General features: G+C 37.0%; 1 protein-coding gene across 1 annotated transcript in view; it reads left to right on the top strand.

Moving 5' to 3' along the window:
* TMEM232 (transmembrane protein 232) overlaps window positions 1-6,438 on the top strand; it is a 248,137-nt gene extending 241,699 nt beyond the window's left edge. Inside the window, exons 13-14 of the mRNA XM_032403542.1 lie at window positions 4,239-4,332; window positions 6,247-6,438. Of these exons, the coding sequence (XP_032259433.1) occupies window positions 4,239-4,332; window positions 6,247-6,438 (286 nt within the window). The remainder of the gene's footprint in view (window positions 1-4,238; window positions 4,333-6,246) is intronic.
* The last annotated feature ends 9,805 nt before the right edge of the window (window positions 6,439-16,243 follow it).

The following is a 16,243-nucleotide window of genomic DNA, read 5'->3' on the forward strand; positions in this document are numbered from 1 at the left end:
CACATGCACCCCAATGTTTACAGCAGAATTAACAACAATAGCCAAATTATAGAAAGAGCCCAAATGTCCATCAACTGATGAATGCATAAAGATGATGTGGGTTGGGTATGTGTGTGTGTGTGTGTGTGTATATATATATATATATATAATATAATGGACTATTACTCAGCCATTAAAAAGAATGAAATCTTACCATTTGCAAGGACATAGATGGAGCTAGAATGTATTACGCTAAGTGAAATAAGTCAATCAGAGAAAGACAAGTACCATATGATTTCACTCATATGTGGAATTTAAGAAACAAAACATATGAACATAGGGGAAGGGGAAAAAAATAAAGAGAGGGGAGCAAACCATAAGAGACTGTTAACTATAGAGAAAACACTGAGGATCGATGGAGGGGAGGTGGGTGGGGTTGGGCTAAATGGGTGATGGGTATTAAGGAGGGCACTTCTTGTGATAAGCAATGGGTGTTGTATTTTGGTGATGCATCACTAAATTCTATTCCTGAAACCAATACTACACTATACGTTAACTAACTAGAATTTAAATAAAAACTTAATAATAATAAAAAAGATCATCTTGAAATAGGGTGTTAAAGAAAAATTGCACTGGAAATCGAAGAAGACTTTATTCAAGTCTTGCAATAGAGGAGAGAGATTGAATTCAACTCCCTTGAAACAAGACAGGAGGATTTTTAAGTGCTGAGGTAAGGTAGTGGAAAAGTACCAGAGGATGTTAGGGGAGAGGGTGGTCAATGTGAAGTGGTCATCTGTGCTTGCTCTCTGTCACTTTCTAACTTAGGCTCCTACTCTACCACAGAGACTAGAAGATAGGGGCACTGTCTTTCTTGATTGATTGCATTTTAAAGGGATGGCCAGGGGCCTAGGGTCAGGAAGAAGCCTGTCTAAAGTTTAGTCAAGGTTAAGGGATAGTTAAGGCCCTCTTGCTCATTTGGGCCTTAAATCCAATGACAGTGTCCTTGTGTTCTTACAAGAGAAAGAGAAAAGACATACTGAGACACAGAAGGAGAAGGCCATGTGAAGACAGAGAAATATGGGAGTGTTGCGTCCATAATCCAAGGAATGCTAAGGATTTGACAGCCATCAGAGGCTAAAAGAGGCATGGAATGTCCCCAGAGCTTCCAGAGGAACCAATCTGGCCAACACCTTGATTTAGGCCTTTTGGATTCAAGAACTGTGAATGGATTTTTTTAAGCCTATCAATTTGTGGTAATTTGTTATGGCAAACCTAGGATTGCTATATAACAGCTTTCTGACAGGTTTCTCTCCAGTTCTCATTTAACTCCAAACATCAAAATTGTACATCTCACTAATGATTTAATTGTTTTGTCCTCTATTCCTTTTTTCTTTTCTCTTATTTTTTCTTCTTTTTTAAGTACCAGCCAAAAGCCATGACTTCCTCCTCTACATTCTTTTGATAATGCTGCTGATAAGGATAATACAGCTGAACTTGTTTAGTATTTGTTCCATCAAACAAGCTTTATGCCTTATCCTTTTTAATCTTCATACAAACATAACAAGGCAGGTACTATTATTTTTTATATTAAAAATGAAGACATTGAGGAACAGAGGGATTAAATAGTACTAAGTGGCAGAATGAAAATTTGCTTTGAGATCTGACTAGAGAGCCCACGCGCTTAACAATTTTACTATATTTTTCTGTTTAATATCACTGAATGTCTCATGTTGCCTTCTATTATAAATAACTACACATTTTTCTTTTTTAGTACAAACATTCAACAGAGATAACTAAAAATCACAGATGCACAAACATATCCATTTAATCTTCCCATTTTAAAGGATTTCTAATATTATTTATATTGTGGTGCATTTCTTTTAACTTTTATAATTCAGGAAGGAGTTGAGGCAACTCGTGTGAATACTTTTAACCTTTAAATAATTTAAAAGTTCTGTCTTATTTATCTTTTTTTAAAAAGATTTTTTTTTTTTGAGATAGGGTGCGAGAGAGCATGGGAAGGGGGAGGGGGAGAGGGAGAAGCAGACTCCCCACTGAGCAGGGAGCCTGATGGGGGGGCTCAATCCCAGGACCCTGAGATCATGACCTGAGCCGAAGGCAGACACTTAACCGACTGAGCCACCCAGGCACCCCTTATTTATCTTTTCACAGCATTTAGCACAATTCTTTGAATGTCAGAAGTACCCAAATTTTACTGAATGAATATAGTTAACCCAACTTTCAGCCCCCAGTTGTCCCCCAATTTCCCAGCATTCTAGGATTGTATTTTCCTTTAATATTTTAATAGAATGGTGCAGACTCCTATTGTATATGCAATGGGAAGCCCACTGCTCTTCTGCCCCACAATGCTTCTGAATCTTAGGAGTTGGGAGAGGGGTCCACATATGTTCCCTGCTCACCTACCACTTGAGTTGTTTTCCTTTGAACTCCTGCTGTTAGCTTCATTCTGTGACTTGTCTCCTGAGACTGCCATCTTCTTGCTGTCCTGGACACTTCTACTGACATGACAGTGCTATCTGGTAGACTCCTACTGATTGCCTGGAATGTAAAGGGGATTAAAGCATATCACAGCTTTCATTTATTCATTCAATAATTCACCAAACATACAAGCAAGCATTCATTGAGTGTCTAGTGGCACTGTGCTGGGCATTGGGGAGACCAATAATAACCAAACAAATGAAAGTCCCCACATTCATGTAGTTCATACTAAAGTGAGAAAAAGAAAACTCCCACAGATGCACAGATGAATATAAAATTACAACTGAGGTAAGTATGATGAAGGAAAGGCCCATGGAAGATTGAGAGCTATGGTAGTGGGCCTTGAACAGAGAGCAGAAGGATAAGTACGCATTAGCCAGCCCTGTGGCAGAGAGAGTTGGGGGAGAAGGGCACTGAAGAAAGGATGACAGCACATGCAAACAAACCATAGTAGGGTGGAGCAAGGTACACTGCAGCAACTACAAAAAAGCCCATTGCTAGGGATGCATAAACCTAGGCCAAGAAGGGAGAGGAGTGAGACTGGAGAAAACATGCAAAGCCACTTTACCAACTGCACAGTCTACGTCAGGCTTCTTTAACAACAAATGGGATTTTAATTCTAAAGTTAATTGGGAGTTATTGAACAGTTCAAAGTAGGGGATTGACATGATACCCTTTGTATTTTGAAAAAAAAATTCTGGCTACTGTATACAGACAAGAACTAAAAGGGTGAGGCATGGTAGATGCAGGGATTCCCAAAAGGAAGTGTTGGTCCAAATGAAAGATGATGGCTTAAAGTAGGGAAATGATGGTGGAGATGAAGATAAATGGAAAGATTTGAGAAGCATAAAGCAAGAGGACCTGGTGATATGAGGGAAGCATAGGATGTCAAAAATATAAAGCTTGCTAAAATGGTATAGGCAGCAAATTGCAAAAAAATATATGTACAACACTGCAGTCTTAAAAAGTGATCAGACTTTTATGAATATGGGAAATTTTCATGAGCTATGTCTCATCTTAGCTTCCTGCCTAAGGGCTTTTCCTTTACGCCCTCTTTCTTTCCTTTAAAACCATATTCTCTACCACCATTTTGTTGCTTTACATATTTCTGGACTCAGAATCATTTCTTCATAATTTTAACATAATACACCTATTAAGCGGACAGCTTAACACTAAATCTCCACTACTTTAGGGCCTAGATTTGCACTGCCAACACTTCTATTGAGCTGTTGCTAAACTGTCTGCCATAGTTTCACCCTTTGCACTACAAAGACCTTGGAGAAGTACTGAAATCAAACATTTTTTTTTTTTTTTTTTTAGTATATCTTAGATCAATTCTTAAGCTTAGACTTTCACCAGAACTTCCAGGGTCATGGAGTTATGTAAGACTATGGTTACTTTCATCTCCCCATTGAGTCAAATTATTTCAGGCTTCCCTAAACCCTTCATTTCCTAATATCTCCTGTGTTACTGACCAGCTGTAGTATTTATACCTCCTAGAAGAAGATTAGTTTTTTATTATTTTCTAGTTCTCATACTGCATGTCATTCCCTACCATTCAAAATGTCAGCTTAGGTATCCCAAAATGGCTTACAGAAACTAAAAGCTATAGATAATAGTCTACAAAGAATAAGTAAAGTACTTAATGTTAACAAGGTAGAATCAAAATGCTTAGTATGAAATGACTTGCAAATCCATATATTCCTTGGAGAAGGAATATCTATACCTAATATTGGATCTGTTTTTGTGCTCTTTTGAAGGGAACATCCTTCTGTATCAGAACTTCCCCTGTTTTCTTACCCAGATTTCTTCACCAAGGCTGATGAAGAGTTGGCAAGAATCATTGACCATCATGTAAGACTGACTTTCTTAAATTAGCAGCAAAAGCTTTGTTCTTTAAAGGCACTTTGAATTAGAAAGTGTAGTTCTGAGGCTGAAACATTAACACGTGGAACTTAAAAATAAAGCCATGATTGGGCTTTGCCAAACTTAATTATATCTTCCTGTGCTATCTGTATACTTCAGTGCCTTTATTGGGTTCCAGGAAATTTGGCTTTCTGTAATTTGTGAAATATTAGCTTTATCCTGTTTCCTGAATTAGTACTGATTTCTTGTGACAAAGATCTGATATTGAACACTGAACAGTGGATTCTTTTACAGTGTAGTTTTAAAAATGGAACAAAAATCTTCTGACTCAATTTTTGATGACCATTCTTTACCCTTGAAATATTAGAAGGACTTTAATCACTTTATTCTTGATATGAGTTAAACAAGCAGTGGCCATACAAGGCCATTCACTTAAAACACTTTACTCCATTGAGCTATATTTAGTTGATGATTTCTTATGAAATCATTTTATAACTGCTTCTTTTTTAGGAGTAGAGTTGGAATAGGAGAGAAAGTATTTATTTTCTGTTTTTCTTAGAATATAGTATGGACTAAATGGCATATAGAATGTGTTTAAATTTTTAAGAATTAATCCTCTGTTGATTTTTCACAATGTAAAGATCAAGGTCATGAAGTACACTGAAATCTCTCATATAAGGTAGATTAGTTGTCTTTGTTTATAGATACTGTCATTATTACACCAACTACCACTTTTATGCTACAAAATAAAATCAGTAGTTTTGTCAAACAGTATTATTATTTAGTTATATGATAAAAATTATGTCACAGATGGGTATCATAATTATCAAGTTAACTTTGTATTTAAAATTTAACTGGAAAAAAAGTGAATATGATTTTATTAAACTTTTTTATTTAATATTTACTCTCAGTATGTTTAAAAAAACTTAATGCCTTTGGAAGGTTGAGAGATTTGTTGTAAATTCTGTGGTTTAGTCCTGCTTATTAATATCTATATACCCCAAATGATAGTTATAATCCAGAGCACTAGTATACAGTAATTTATAAGTTAATTGATAGATCATTAAGCATAGTCTGGTTGTCTGTGAGTATGGATGGGCTGAGGGTAATAAAATAAGAAATAAGCAAGGGTATGAAGTGTCTTTTGGAATTTCCAACATTTCATGCCAAGGGTCATTCTGTCCTGAACTTTTTTACCTGGCTTGAAGACAGATTACCACCTCTTTCACCACTTCCTTCATTAAAGATAGTAGAAGGGAAGTAGGATCCTCATAATGATGTTTGGTTGATTTGCGGTCCTTACTTCCAACTACTGAGTCCTAGAACTTTTGCCTCCACATAATGCTGTTATTGTCATTAATTAACACGCTCAGTTGAGGTGAATCCCTTAGAAGTCTTTGTATTTGTCTGTTGCAGAATCAGCATTTGTCTGCCCATCAGTTTCATTTTCTACTTCATATGTAATAGTATCACAATTTTGCCTTTCACTTTAATTTGGGTTTTATTTTTGTTTTGCTTTGGCTTGATTTTTTTATTTTATGATTCCATGCTATCATGTAAATACCAATATTGATTAAGAATTGAAATTCCTTTGTAATATAAAAATGTAAACCCTATTATCTCTTCCTTTGAATAGTTTATTATTATTAGAAACATTAAGAGGGACTATTGGTTTCTTTTTCTTTCTTTTTTTGGGGGGAGGGAGTGAGACTTGTATACTTTCTAATAGAGGGCTTATATATTTTTCCAGTTATGGGTGGGCTAAAATTCCTCAAGAATATCTGTGAGAAAAACTGAGAAGATAATTGGATATAGAATCTGCATTTTGAGAAGCTAAATTGAAATATTTTTCCATTTTTTCATGGAAAATCATATGTAAATGACACTTCCTCTCTGTGACAGTGGCAGGAAGAGCTAAAGATTCGACAGAAAGAAGATGCAATATGTGAGGCCCAAGAACGTAAAGACAAAGAGCTAGAGGAAAGAAATCACTTCGGAGAAATTATGAAGAGAAGAGAAGAGAAACTACACAAGCAAACCAAACCCTACGAGCTTCCTCCTAGAACTGAAGTAATTTCATTAGAAATAAAATAACCCCACAAAATTGAAGTCCATATGCCAGAAATTGCATGAAAGAGACCAAGATAGCTAGATGTTAGGAAAAATTCCTTCTAATTAACTAGAAGCCATTTCTTAGGGGTTGTTATCCTGGTGTAGACTCTTTAATAGTCGTATCTTAGTCCTAAACTAACAGCTCTTAATCACATTTGAGTGACATGATTTTACTAGTTAAATATTTTCAAGAATATGTCTAGAGCTCTTCCTAATTGACTTTTTTCTTGTGATCATACAGCATACTTAATGATTCTCAGAGTATTGATTTTCAGTGGACAGTTAGATGGAAATGAATTATAAATTATTAACGAGTCACATTTAAGAATTATTCCTTGAAATAGGATAATCACCAACTGATACTCCTATATTAACTATTATACAAATAAAAGAAGTAAGACACCTGCTTGGATTTGTATTTCATAGTCAATGGCACATCAAACTATATGTCAGAAACTTGAATTCAATAAAGTACAGTAGATAAACAAATCTGAGCAGGCCATTCATCTCAGGATGATTTGGTCTTTGGAAGATACCAAAGGAGACCCCTGAGTGACAGTGGTTTTACCTTGCCAGATGAGTTTATGAGGATGGATCTGGATGGTCCTGGAAGGTACAGGAACACTTACCAGAGGGATTCAGCCAATTAGGAGTGATTTTTTAAGTGGCACTTCACTTCTTCTGAAACTCTCAATCTATAGATTGGGTTGAGGTTCCCATGATGGCTTACACTCCTTTTCTGAAAAATATAGATAATAACCACACCTCGGATTCTTGATACTCAAGAGACAGTTACTTTATTAGGGATGTTAAACTCAAATGGCTACCAGGTTAGGAAGGTAACAGAAATCAGTGAAAGGGGCTATGGAATACCTACCCCATCTAAAGAAAGTTCCCAGCACTTGGCTACACTCAGCAATATATGTGCAGTATTATAGCATCATACAATCTTCCAAGAAGGAGCTCTTAAATAGGATTACTTTTTTAAATAAAAATTGCTAAATTTTAAAGTATTAGCAACTAATTTTTTAAAATCACATAATTTGGGGTTAAATTTGTGACCCATATTATGTAAATGTACAGTATCATTCTTTAAGATAACAATAATATATAGTAGAAAAGTGAGAGGGAGGAAGGGTGTTTTTATTATGATTCCCTATAAGGCTGTTTCAAATCTATGTGGCTCTTCCCAAACCTTTTGTGTCATCCTTGTCTCAGTATCTCCCAGTGTGCCTTTCCAAATACCTTCATTAATCTGTGCTCTCTTCATATATGAAAAGAAATCTCTCCCACAGAAGGCCAGCCAGTCCCCTTTCCCTGAATTTCATCCCTTTGAAAATCTTGCTTAATCAACTATTCACTATCCCCCTTGAAGGAGCTCCTTATCACTCACTCCTACCCACAGATATCTCAATTTTCTACCAACCTTCCATTCAAAGTACTTTCTCCTTAAGTCCTGCAGTGATAGCAGCTTTACCAGACTGCCTTTCTAAGTCATAACCTTTCTGATAGGCTGTGAGAGAGGGAACCACTGGGCTGTGAGATGTGGGGAAGGGACTCTGGACATCTCACTGCTACTTACAAGAATGTCAGCAAATCCTGCTGTTTCAGAACCACTTTCATACAATTCTGGTGCTTCCAATTTCTGCACTATTCTGGTGCTCTGGGACATGGATTAGTCTGCCTTAAGGCTTCCCTACTGCAGACTTCAGTTTATTTATTTTTCTGCCCTGCTTAGTCTGTTCCCACTTGTTCACCTGCTTTCTAACTTCCACATTTTTCTTAGTATTTCCAATGTACTATCCTATTTTCTCCTTATGGATTCATGCCTTTAAAAAAAGTAATTCCTTGTGTAAGACTGTTGAATCACAGACCTGTACCTCTGAAACAAATAATACATTATATGTTAAAAAAAAAAAAAAAGAAGAAGAAGAAGATAGTAGGAAGGGAAAAATGAAGGGGGAGAAATCCGAGCGGGAGATGAACCATGAGAGACTATGGACTCTGAGAAACAAACTGAGGGTTCTAGAGGGGAGAGGGGTGGGGGGATGGGTTAGCCCGGTGATGGGTATTAAAGAGGGCACATACTGAATGGAGCACTGGGTGTTACATGCAAAAAAATGAATCATGGAACACTACATCAAAAACTAATGATGTAACGTATGGCGATTAACATAATATAATAAAATATTTTTAAAAAAGATTAAAAAGAAAGAAAGGAAAAAAAAATGCAGACCTGGCCAGAAGGACCAGTCTAGATGCCAGGCCCCAGACCCTGCCTATCCCAAGAGTTGAGGGGGATCAAGAGCTTCATTTCCCTGTAACCCTTTTATGGCACACCTGTTGGGAAGCTCTTACAGGAGAAGAGGTCAGTGAGGGCCAGATAACTGAGAAGGGTTTCATGGAAGAGGTGAAGATAGAACTTGGCTTTGAAAGGTGGTAGGCTGGAGGGGCAGTATTGATGGAAAAAGACATTCCAGCAGGGGAAATGACATGGAGCAGGGCAGAGCAGTGGAGCGAATACTAGATCTGTGGGCTCTGGGGAGGCCGAAGGCAGTGACAGATGACAGCAGGGGATCTAGGTTGAAAGGCAGCAGAATTTTTGTGCACTAGACCCAGAATAGAGAAATCCTAGAAATGATCACATTCAGACTCAGGGAAGAAGGAGATGAATATTTTTAAAAAGTCTATGTGTTGGGGAGAACTGAGGAAATAGACACTCCTGTATGATGCTGGTGCAATATAAATGGTATGACCTCTTCAGGGGAAATGTTGGCAGAATCTACCAAAATTACAAATGCACATATCCTTCGACCCAGAATTCCACTCTGAGGAATTAATTCTACATAAATAGGTATACATCTTGTATATCAGTATGTACAAGGTTAGGTACTGTATCATTTTTGTAATAGCAAAGGTTGAAAACAAGATTTGGAAACACCGAATATTCACTAACAGGGGCTCATTGAATAAATTATGGTACACCGATACAGTAGAATACTACATAGTTATAAAAAGAACAGGAGAGTCCTATGTACTTCATGTTTTCAAAGATACGTTAAGTGGAAAAAGCAAGGGACAGGATACAATGTTTCAAGTGCTCATGCTGCTGCATAAAGCAAGGGAAAGAAGAAGTGTGTGCATGTCTGTGTATATATTTATGTATAAAATAAAAGATTCTTTTTTTTTTTTTTTTTTTTTTTAAGATTGTATTTATTTGCGAGAGAGAGAATGAGAGACAGAGAGCATGAGAGGGAGGAGGGTCAGAGGGAGAAGCAGACTCCCTGCCGAGCAGGGAGCCCGATGTGGGACTCGATCCCGGGACTCCAGGATCATGACCTGAGCCGAAGGCAGTCGCTTAACCAACTGAGCCACCCAGGCGCCCCCATAAAATAAAAGATTCATAAAAAATTAAAAAAATAAAGTAATTCTTTTTCTATCATAGTAGAGATTTGTAAGGGAGCAAAAAAAGAATAATGTATATATGTGTGTGTGCATACATACACACACATATGGAGAGAGAAAGAGATGATTAGTCAGAATGTTTATACCTTTATTCTTAAATTGTTTTGTAAAATTCTTCATTTTTATTCTTTAAAATTCTTAGAATCTGGCAACACACATCTCTCTTGGTCTTCCTCCTATACCTGGAATATTAGAAAAGGCTGGGGCTCATAGATCTGGGTTCACATTCTAACTAGGCTCCCTGCTAGCCATGAAACATTGGGTATGTCACTGAACCCACTGGAACTTCAGTTTACTCATTTATAAAATGGGTACCATTTGTGTAAAGAGTGGCATCAGTCAGAAGTGAATCAGGAAAACAGAAATGTGTCAGTCATTTTAAGAGAGAATTTAATGTAAGGAGTTGTTTTAAAGGTGTTAGAGAATTGAGAAAATGAAAAGGAAACAGAAACGACACCAACTGCAAGAAATTGCTACCACCTCTATGGCCAGGGCATCAGAGGGAAAGAGGGCTGGGTTATTAGAATCTAGAAGCACTGGAGACAAGCTGCACAAGGTGGGATCCAGCCCTCTGTCAGGAAAATGCTGCCCTACTCTTGCTGGGACCTCTGACAGGGCACAATAAGGCAGGTTTGGGGGCACAGAGAAAAAAAGGAAACAAGAACAGATTGTCTAGGGCTCAAATCATGCTGCCAGGAAGAGCAAGAAAATGTGAAGAATCAGGTTCATCCTTTACCATCCTGGAGCTTTTCCTCCAGTACTCATGTCCCCAGCATCACAAAGCAGATGGAAGGGTAGGTTTGGGGCTGAAAGACACTAGTTAAATAATTGGAAAAAAACATGTAGTGCAATGCCTAGAATGTATTACTCCATGTAATACAAGTTAATCCAACCCCTTTTTTCTTCTGCATTTTTGGCCCTCTTTTTTGCAAGTTTTCCCTAGACCCTCCCCCCAAAAAAAGGAGCTTGGAAGAAAGCATCACCTTTTAAGTTAATGTAAATGTAAAGCAAGTTTATTGTAATTTATCTTTATAACTAACCCTTAATTCTTCCAGTAAGTACTTAATCTAACACAAGATCAACTGGAACTCTTTGTAATTTACCCTTCATATTGATTTTGCCTCACAAATCACAAAGTGTTCTCTGAGTCCCAGGCTGGGTTGGGCACCAGGTGGATTCTCTCAGTGACTCCTGTGTGTTTAGCTTATGGTTTCTGAGCCCTAGTTACTTATTTTCTGAGTCTCTCCACTTCAAGTTGGTAAGAGGAAGAAGGAGAATGAGAAACATATTCCATGTCTATTAACTCTCTGCAGCTCTTACTCATCTTTAAGTGCCTCTACTGCTTGGAAGTGTTAACTTCTCTAGGTCTAAATCCCTTTCTACCTAAAACTCATTTCCATGACTAGTTTCTATGCTACTTTCACTCTATGTTTACATTTATTTTGAAAGAGTAAATCCAGGTCTTCCTACATTCATTTACTATGATTTCTCTATAGATTTCTCTTAGCAACTACCAAAGCAGCTTCTTTTTTACATCAACTACCTAATAAACATTTCACCTTACTGAGAATGAAATATTTATAGGAATTTTAACCAGTTTTACTAGGGTATTAGAAATTAAACGATACATTAAGGGACAAATAGTAAATAAATTCTGAGTAGCATAACATGAAAATAAGCATTTCCTCTAGTGCAATTTAATAAAGGTAAATCAAAAGATTAGGAAAGATTTGTGGTGCATGCCAAAGAGAAGTTTAGGGAAGAAAACAACCAAAATAAGTATCTCTACTCTGACATTACTGAGTGCATGTTTGGGGGCATGACGAGGTAATAGACAAAATAACTCATGGCAACAATTTAAGAAACTCTATCGTAATGTTTAGCAATTACAATTCAAGGAATTGATTCTTCTGCTCTTACCCATAAAAATCCTCTTTGGGACATATGACTGTTGTCTACTAGTCGATTATGAGTGAACTTTCTCACTTTTTTTTGAATCTTTTATATCAATACATCCAGAAAAAGTTACAGTATGTAACTAGTAAATACAGTTCCTTCTTTCCATCTACCACCATAACCATCCCACCATTGTCCATACCACACAGCCCTATAGCAAGGTTTTACAGTAGTGGCATTTTTGACATTTTAAGTTGGATAATTATTTTAATAGGCATTGGGCCTTCTGAGCATCTTCAGCTATTTAGCAACATCTTTGGTATCTACCCGCAAGATGTAAGCGGCAGCTCTCACCCCACACTCCTGCCAGTTCAGACTACCAAAAGTACCTGGGGGAACAAAATTGCTCCTGGTTGAGAATGACTAGCCTATAGTTTCACTGACCTTGACTTCCAAATTCCAAAGTTAATGTCTTGGTGAGTGTTTTCAGGTTTCTTTCAAATTTTGTCCAACTGCTTACACAGGAAGCTCTCACTTTTGGTCGGCTGGTGACTCCCACTTAAAATCACCAGAGGTCTCATGAAGCCACTTCATTCTTCCTCATGTCTCCATTTGCTGAAGTGGAAATCCAAACAAGAGGACCCCTATTTGTTTTATATGTGATTACCTGGTGATATTTATCACGTTTCCTGTGGGCTAAACACAAAAGAAGACAGGAAGCCATGAAAACTTGCTCTGCCAATGCCTGTATAGAAAAGACATGCCTCGTAATAAATTCCTCCCACACTGTACTTCACAGCCTTAGGCTGGCCACTTAAGACTTTAAGTATTTGTAAGGCTCCTTGTACTAATTCTAGGTATTTTCTCTGACATGTAGGATGTGTTTGGAAATTTAGAGCAAAACTCATTTTAAATTATCATCTTCTATAACATAAATTCACATATTTATATAGTTTTGCAAATTTGTTGATGATTTGGTTACTTTAGAGCTACGTGCATTTTTCATAGTGACATAGATTTCAAGGATAATTTGGCTCTAATGTTATTCAAGCTCACTTTTTCCTCCAATCATTCTAGCTAAGGGACCTATTTACATAATACCTAGTGCCTTGTTATTTGTTTTATTCCTGCTTCATTGGAAAGCCAAGAGTAAACAAAAAGAAATGCATTTCGAAAGCACTTTTTAGTTGGAAGATCTTTGTGGTATCCAACTTTCTAGTGAAATTTCCCAAGCCTATTCTAGACTGGAAAAGGCAGGTTCTTTTTTTATGAATTAATGAACATGGTAGAAGTTAAGCATTTCAGAATCATCAGTGCAACTTTTTTTTTAAACATTTTTTTTAAAGATTTTATTTATTTGACAGAGATAGCAAGAGCAGGAACACAAGCAGGGGGAGTGGGAGAAGGAGAAGCAGGCTTCCCGCTGAGCAGGGAGCCCGAGGCGGGGTTCGATCCCAGGACCCTGGGATCATGACCTGAGCCTAAGGCAGACGCTTAACGACTGAGCCACCCAGGCGCCACTCAGTGCAACCTTTTTATACATAGTCAGACTACTAGCAGTCCAGTGATGCCTTGAGTATTTACTCTCAAGTTTCCTTTTAAAAACATTCATTTTATTTCACTGGAAAACTGAGTTTGACTAAATGCTAAATTCTCAGGAAGACTGAACATTGGTAGCTTCCTGGTAGGCCCAGGCAACCAAAAGCCAAAGAAAGAGAAATATAATGCTGAGAAATCATCTTTCATTTAAGTTAACCATCAATCATTCCCCATACCTGGTTTAAGGAGAAGGGTGAAAATAAGCCTAAAACCCAGTTATTTAATTACCAAATAATAAAGGTTTGAAGTCCCTTGAAGAAAAACTCTAGAGTCAATTACAACCCTTGCGGCCAACACAGATGAAATCAACACTCATGAAAATAGGGAGATGATAAGGAGGAATGAAAGAGCTCATAAGATGTTAGTGTTAGTGCTTAGAATCAATAATCTAGTGCTTTCATTTTACAGATGAGAAAACAGAGCACTTGCATTTCACCAAGCTAAAGATAAGATATTCATTAGTTCACAGAATACAACAAAACTATGAAGCAGGTACAATAATGTCTATTGAATCCTGAGGAAACGGGCTTTTAGAAGTAATGTGCAACAATGTCACTTAGGTCTGTGAGCTCTTAATGACCATACTACACTTCTTTAGAGATTTGGAAAAATAGTAGCAATCAAGAGTCTTACCCAAAGGCCAGTTCTGCTTATGATACCATTCTGAGGCTCTCTGTTCAAACATACATGCCATTATGAATAGACACTAACAATATAGAAGAAAAACCACAAGTATATAAAGTTGAATTGTAATAAAGTTTTAGATGAGCTCTCAAAGGAATTAAAAAGTTAAAATTCTTAAAAAGTTTGACAATTCATGAAATATCAAGTGAAGTCATGATTGTTTTCAGTAATCATTCAGGAGCGAGTAATAAGATGCTACTCTATTTATCCCATTGTATAGTTATTATTATGATGGTTTGGAAAGAATAAATTGAATCTGGGAAGCAGAGTTGTAGACAATAGGAAAAAGTTTTGATTGTGCCATTTCTGTGTGCTTTGTAGAGTCACTCAATTCAGGCAAATGGAGGTTTTCTTGCCTATTCCTTGACTCTATTTTATTGACATGTTGTATTTGTCAACTAGGTATTATTTGAACCTTGAAGAAAATAAGTTTTTAAAAAGGATTTTTGTACCACATCTTCCTTATCCATTCATCTATCAATGGATACTTAGGTTGCTTCTATATATTGGCTATTGTAAACAGTGCTGCAATAAGCACAGGGGTGCATATATCTTTTGGAAATAGTGTTTTCATTTTCTTTGGGTAAATTCCCAGGATTGGAATTACTGGATCATATGGTTATTTCTTTTAATTTTTTGAGGAACCTCCAGAGGGGAGGTGAGTGGAGGGATGGGCAAAATAGGTGAAGGTGAGCGGGAGGTACAAGCTTCTAGTTATGGAATGAATAAGTCATGGGAATAAAAGGAACAACATAGGGAATATAGTTAATGATACTGTAATAGTGCTGTATGGTGACAGATGGCACTTAGACTGCTGGTGAGCACAGAATAATGTATAGAGAAGTTGTGTCACTATGTTGTATACCTAAAAATTAATGTGTCATTGTGTGTCAATTATACACATAAAAACAATTTAAAGAAAAGGATTTTGGTAATAATTGCAACTAGATATAAGGCACAAATAATTCAAAAGGCAAACCTTGGATTTTTAACTCAGATTTCCTAGCTCTTATTCTTATGTCTTGTACCACCTCTACATCAATATAATGCAGGTAATTTTAAGCACCACCATACCTCACAAGAACACTGATGGCTATATTTTAAATGTGTATGTGAAAAGTGAAATGGAGTATTAATCCAAGGTTGTAGATGCAGCACTGTCTGTTCCTCCAGAGACAGCAAAATAGCTTTTGGAAAGTAAAGTAGGTACTAAAACCTGGATTTACAAAGGTGGTCTTATTTCTTTACCATTTGCTATGATTCTAAAGCTTGTATTTCCTGTTCACTTGCCTCCTTAAAATTACTCTAGATAACCAAGTAGCATGGCAACAATTTTAAAGAAGAACAATAGGCAGGCCAGTGAATATGGGGATGGTGATGATGAGGAGGAAGATGATAAGGAGGAGGATGATAAAGCCAATGTGTACTGAATCTTTATGTTTTACTATGGGCCAAATACTGTGTTAATGCTTCTCATTTAAATTTAGTTTTCCACAACTCTGGACATATGTGCAATTATCTCTTCTTACAGATAAGGAATTAAGGCTTAGCGAGGTCAGTTAACTTGTTCAAGGTTGCACAGCTACTAAGTGGGCCTTTTGAACTTATGTGACTCCCAGGCCTGTGTTCTTAAGCACAGTGCTACAGTGAATCTGCAATTATGTCAGCATGTTAAGATTAAAATGGTGACAGACACAGGATGATGAGGAGAATGAGAATAAACTTCTTGAGAGTTAAGATTTTGTATTTTCACTCAATGATGGTATTGCTCAGAACTTGTTAAGTGTCTAGTCCACAGCAAGTCCTCAATACATGTTTCTGGAATAACTGAATGTATGTATGTATGTGTGTGTGGATGGATGGATGGATGGATGGATGAATGAATGATATGAAAGAGGGTTTAAGATATTTCTATAAAACTAAAAAGCTCATTTAGAGAAGCATGTTCATTTAACAGCAGTGAGTGAGTGCGCCTTCACGCCATGCCCTGTTGTGCTGTGGGTGCGGTGGTGGGCCTACTCTCCTGGAGTTCACCATCTGCTTGCTGGCTTCCATGTCTATTATAAATGCAAAAGGCTTGCATATCATGCATAACATACAAAATGGAATGTAGTTTAACCCCATTGTAACTGTCATCAAAGCC

The sequence above is a fragment of the Phoca vitulina genome, unplaced genomic scaffold (assembly GCF_004348235.1).
Source record: "Phoca vitulina isolate PV1807 unplaced genomic scaffold, GSC_HSeal_1.0 scaffold6, whole genome shotgun sequence".
Lineage (NCBI taxonomy): Eukaryota > Metazoa > Chordata > Mammalia > Carnivora > Phocidae > Phoca > Phoca vitulina.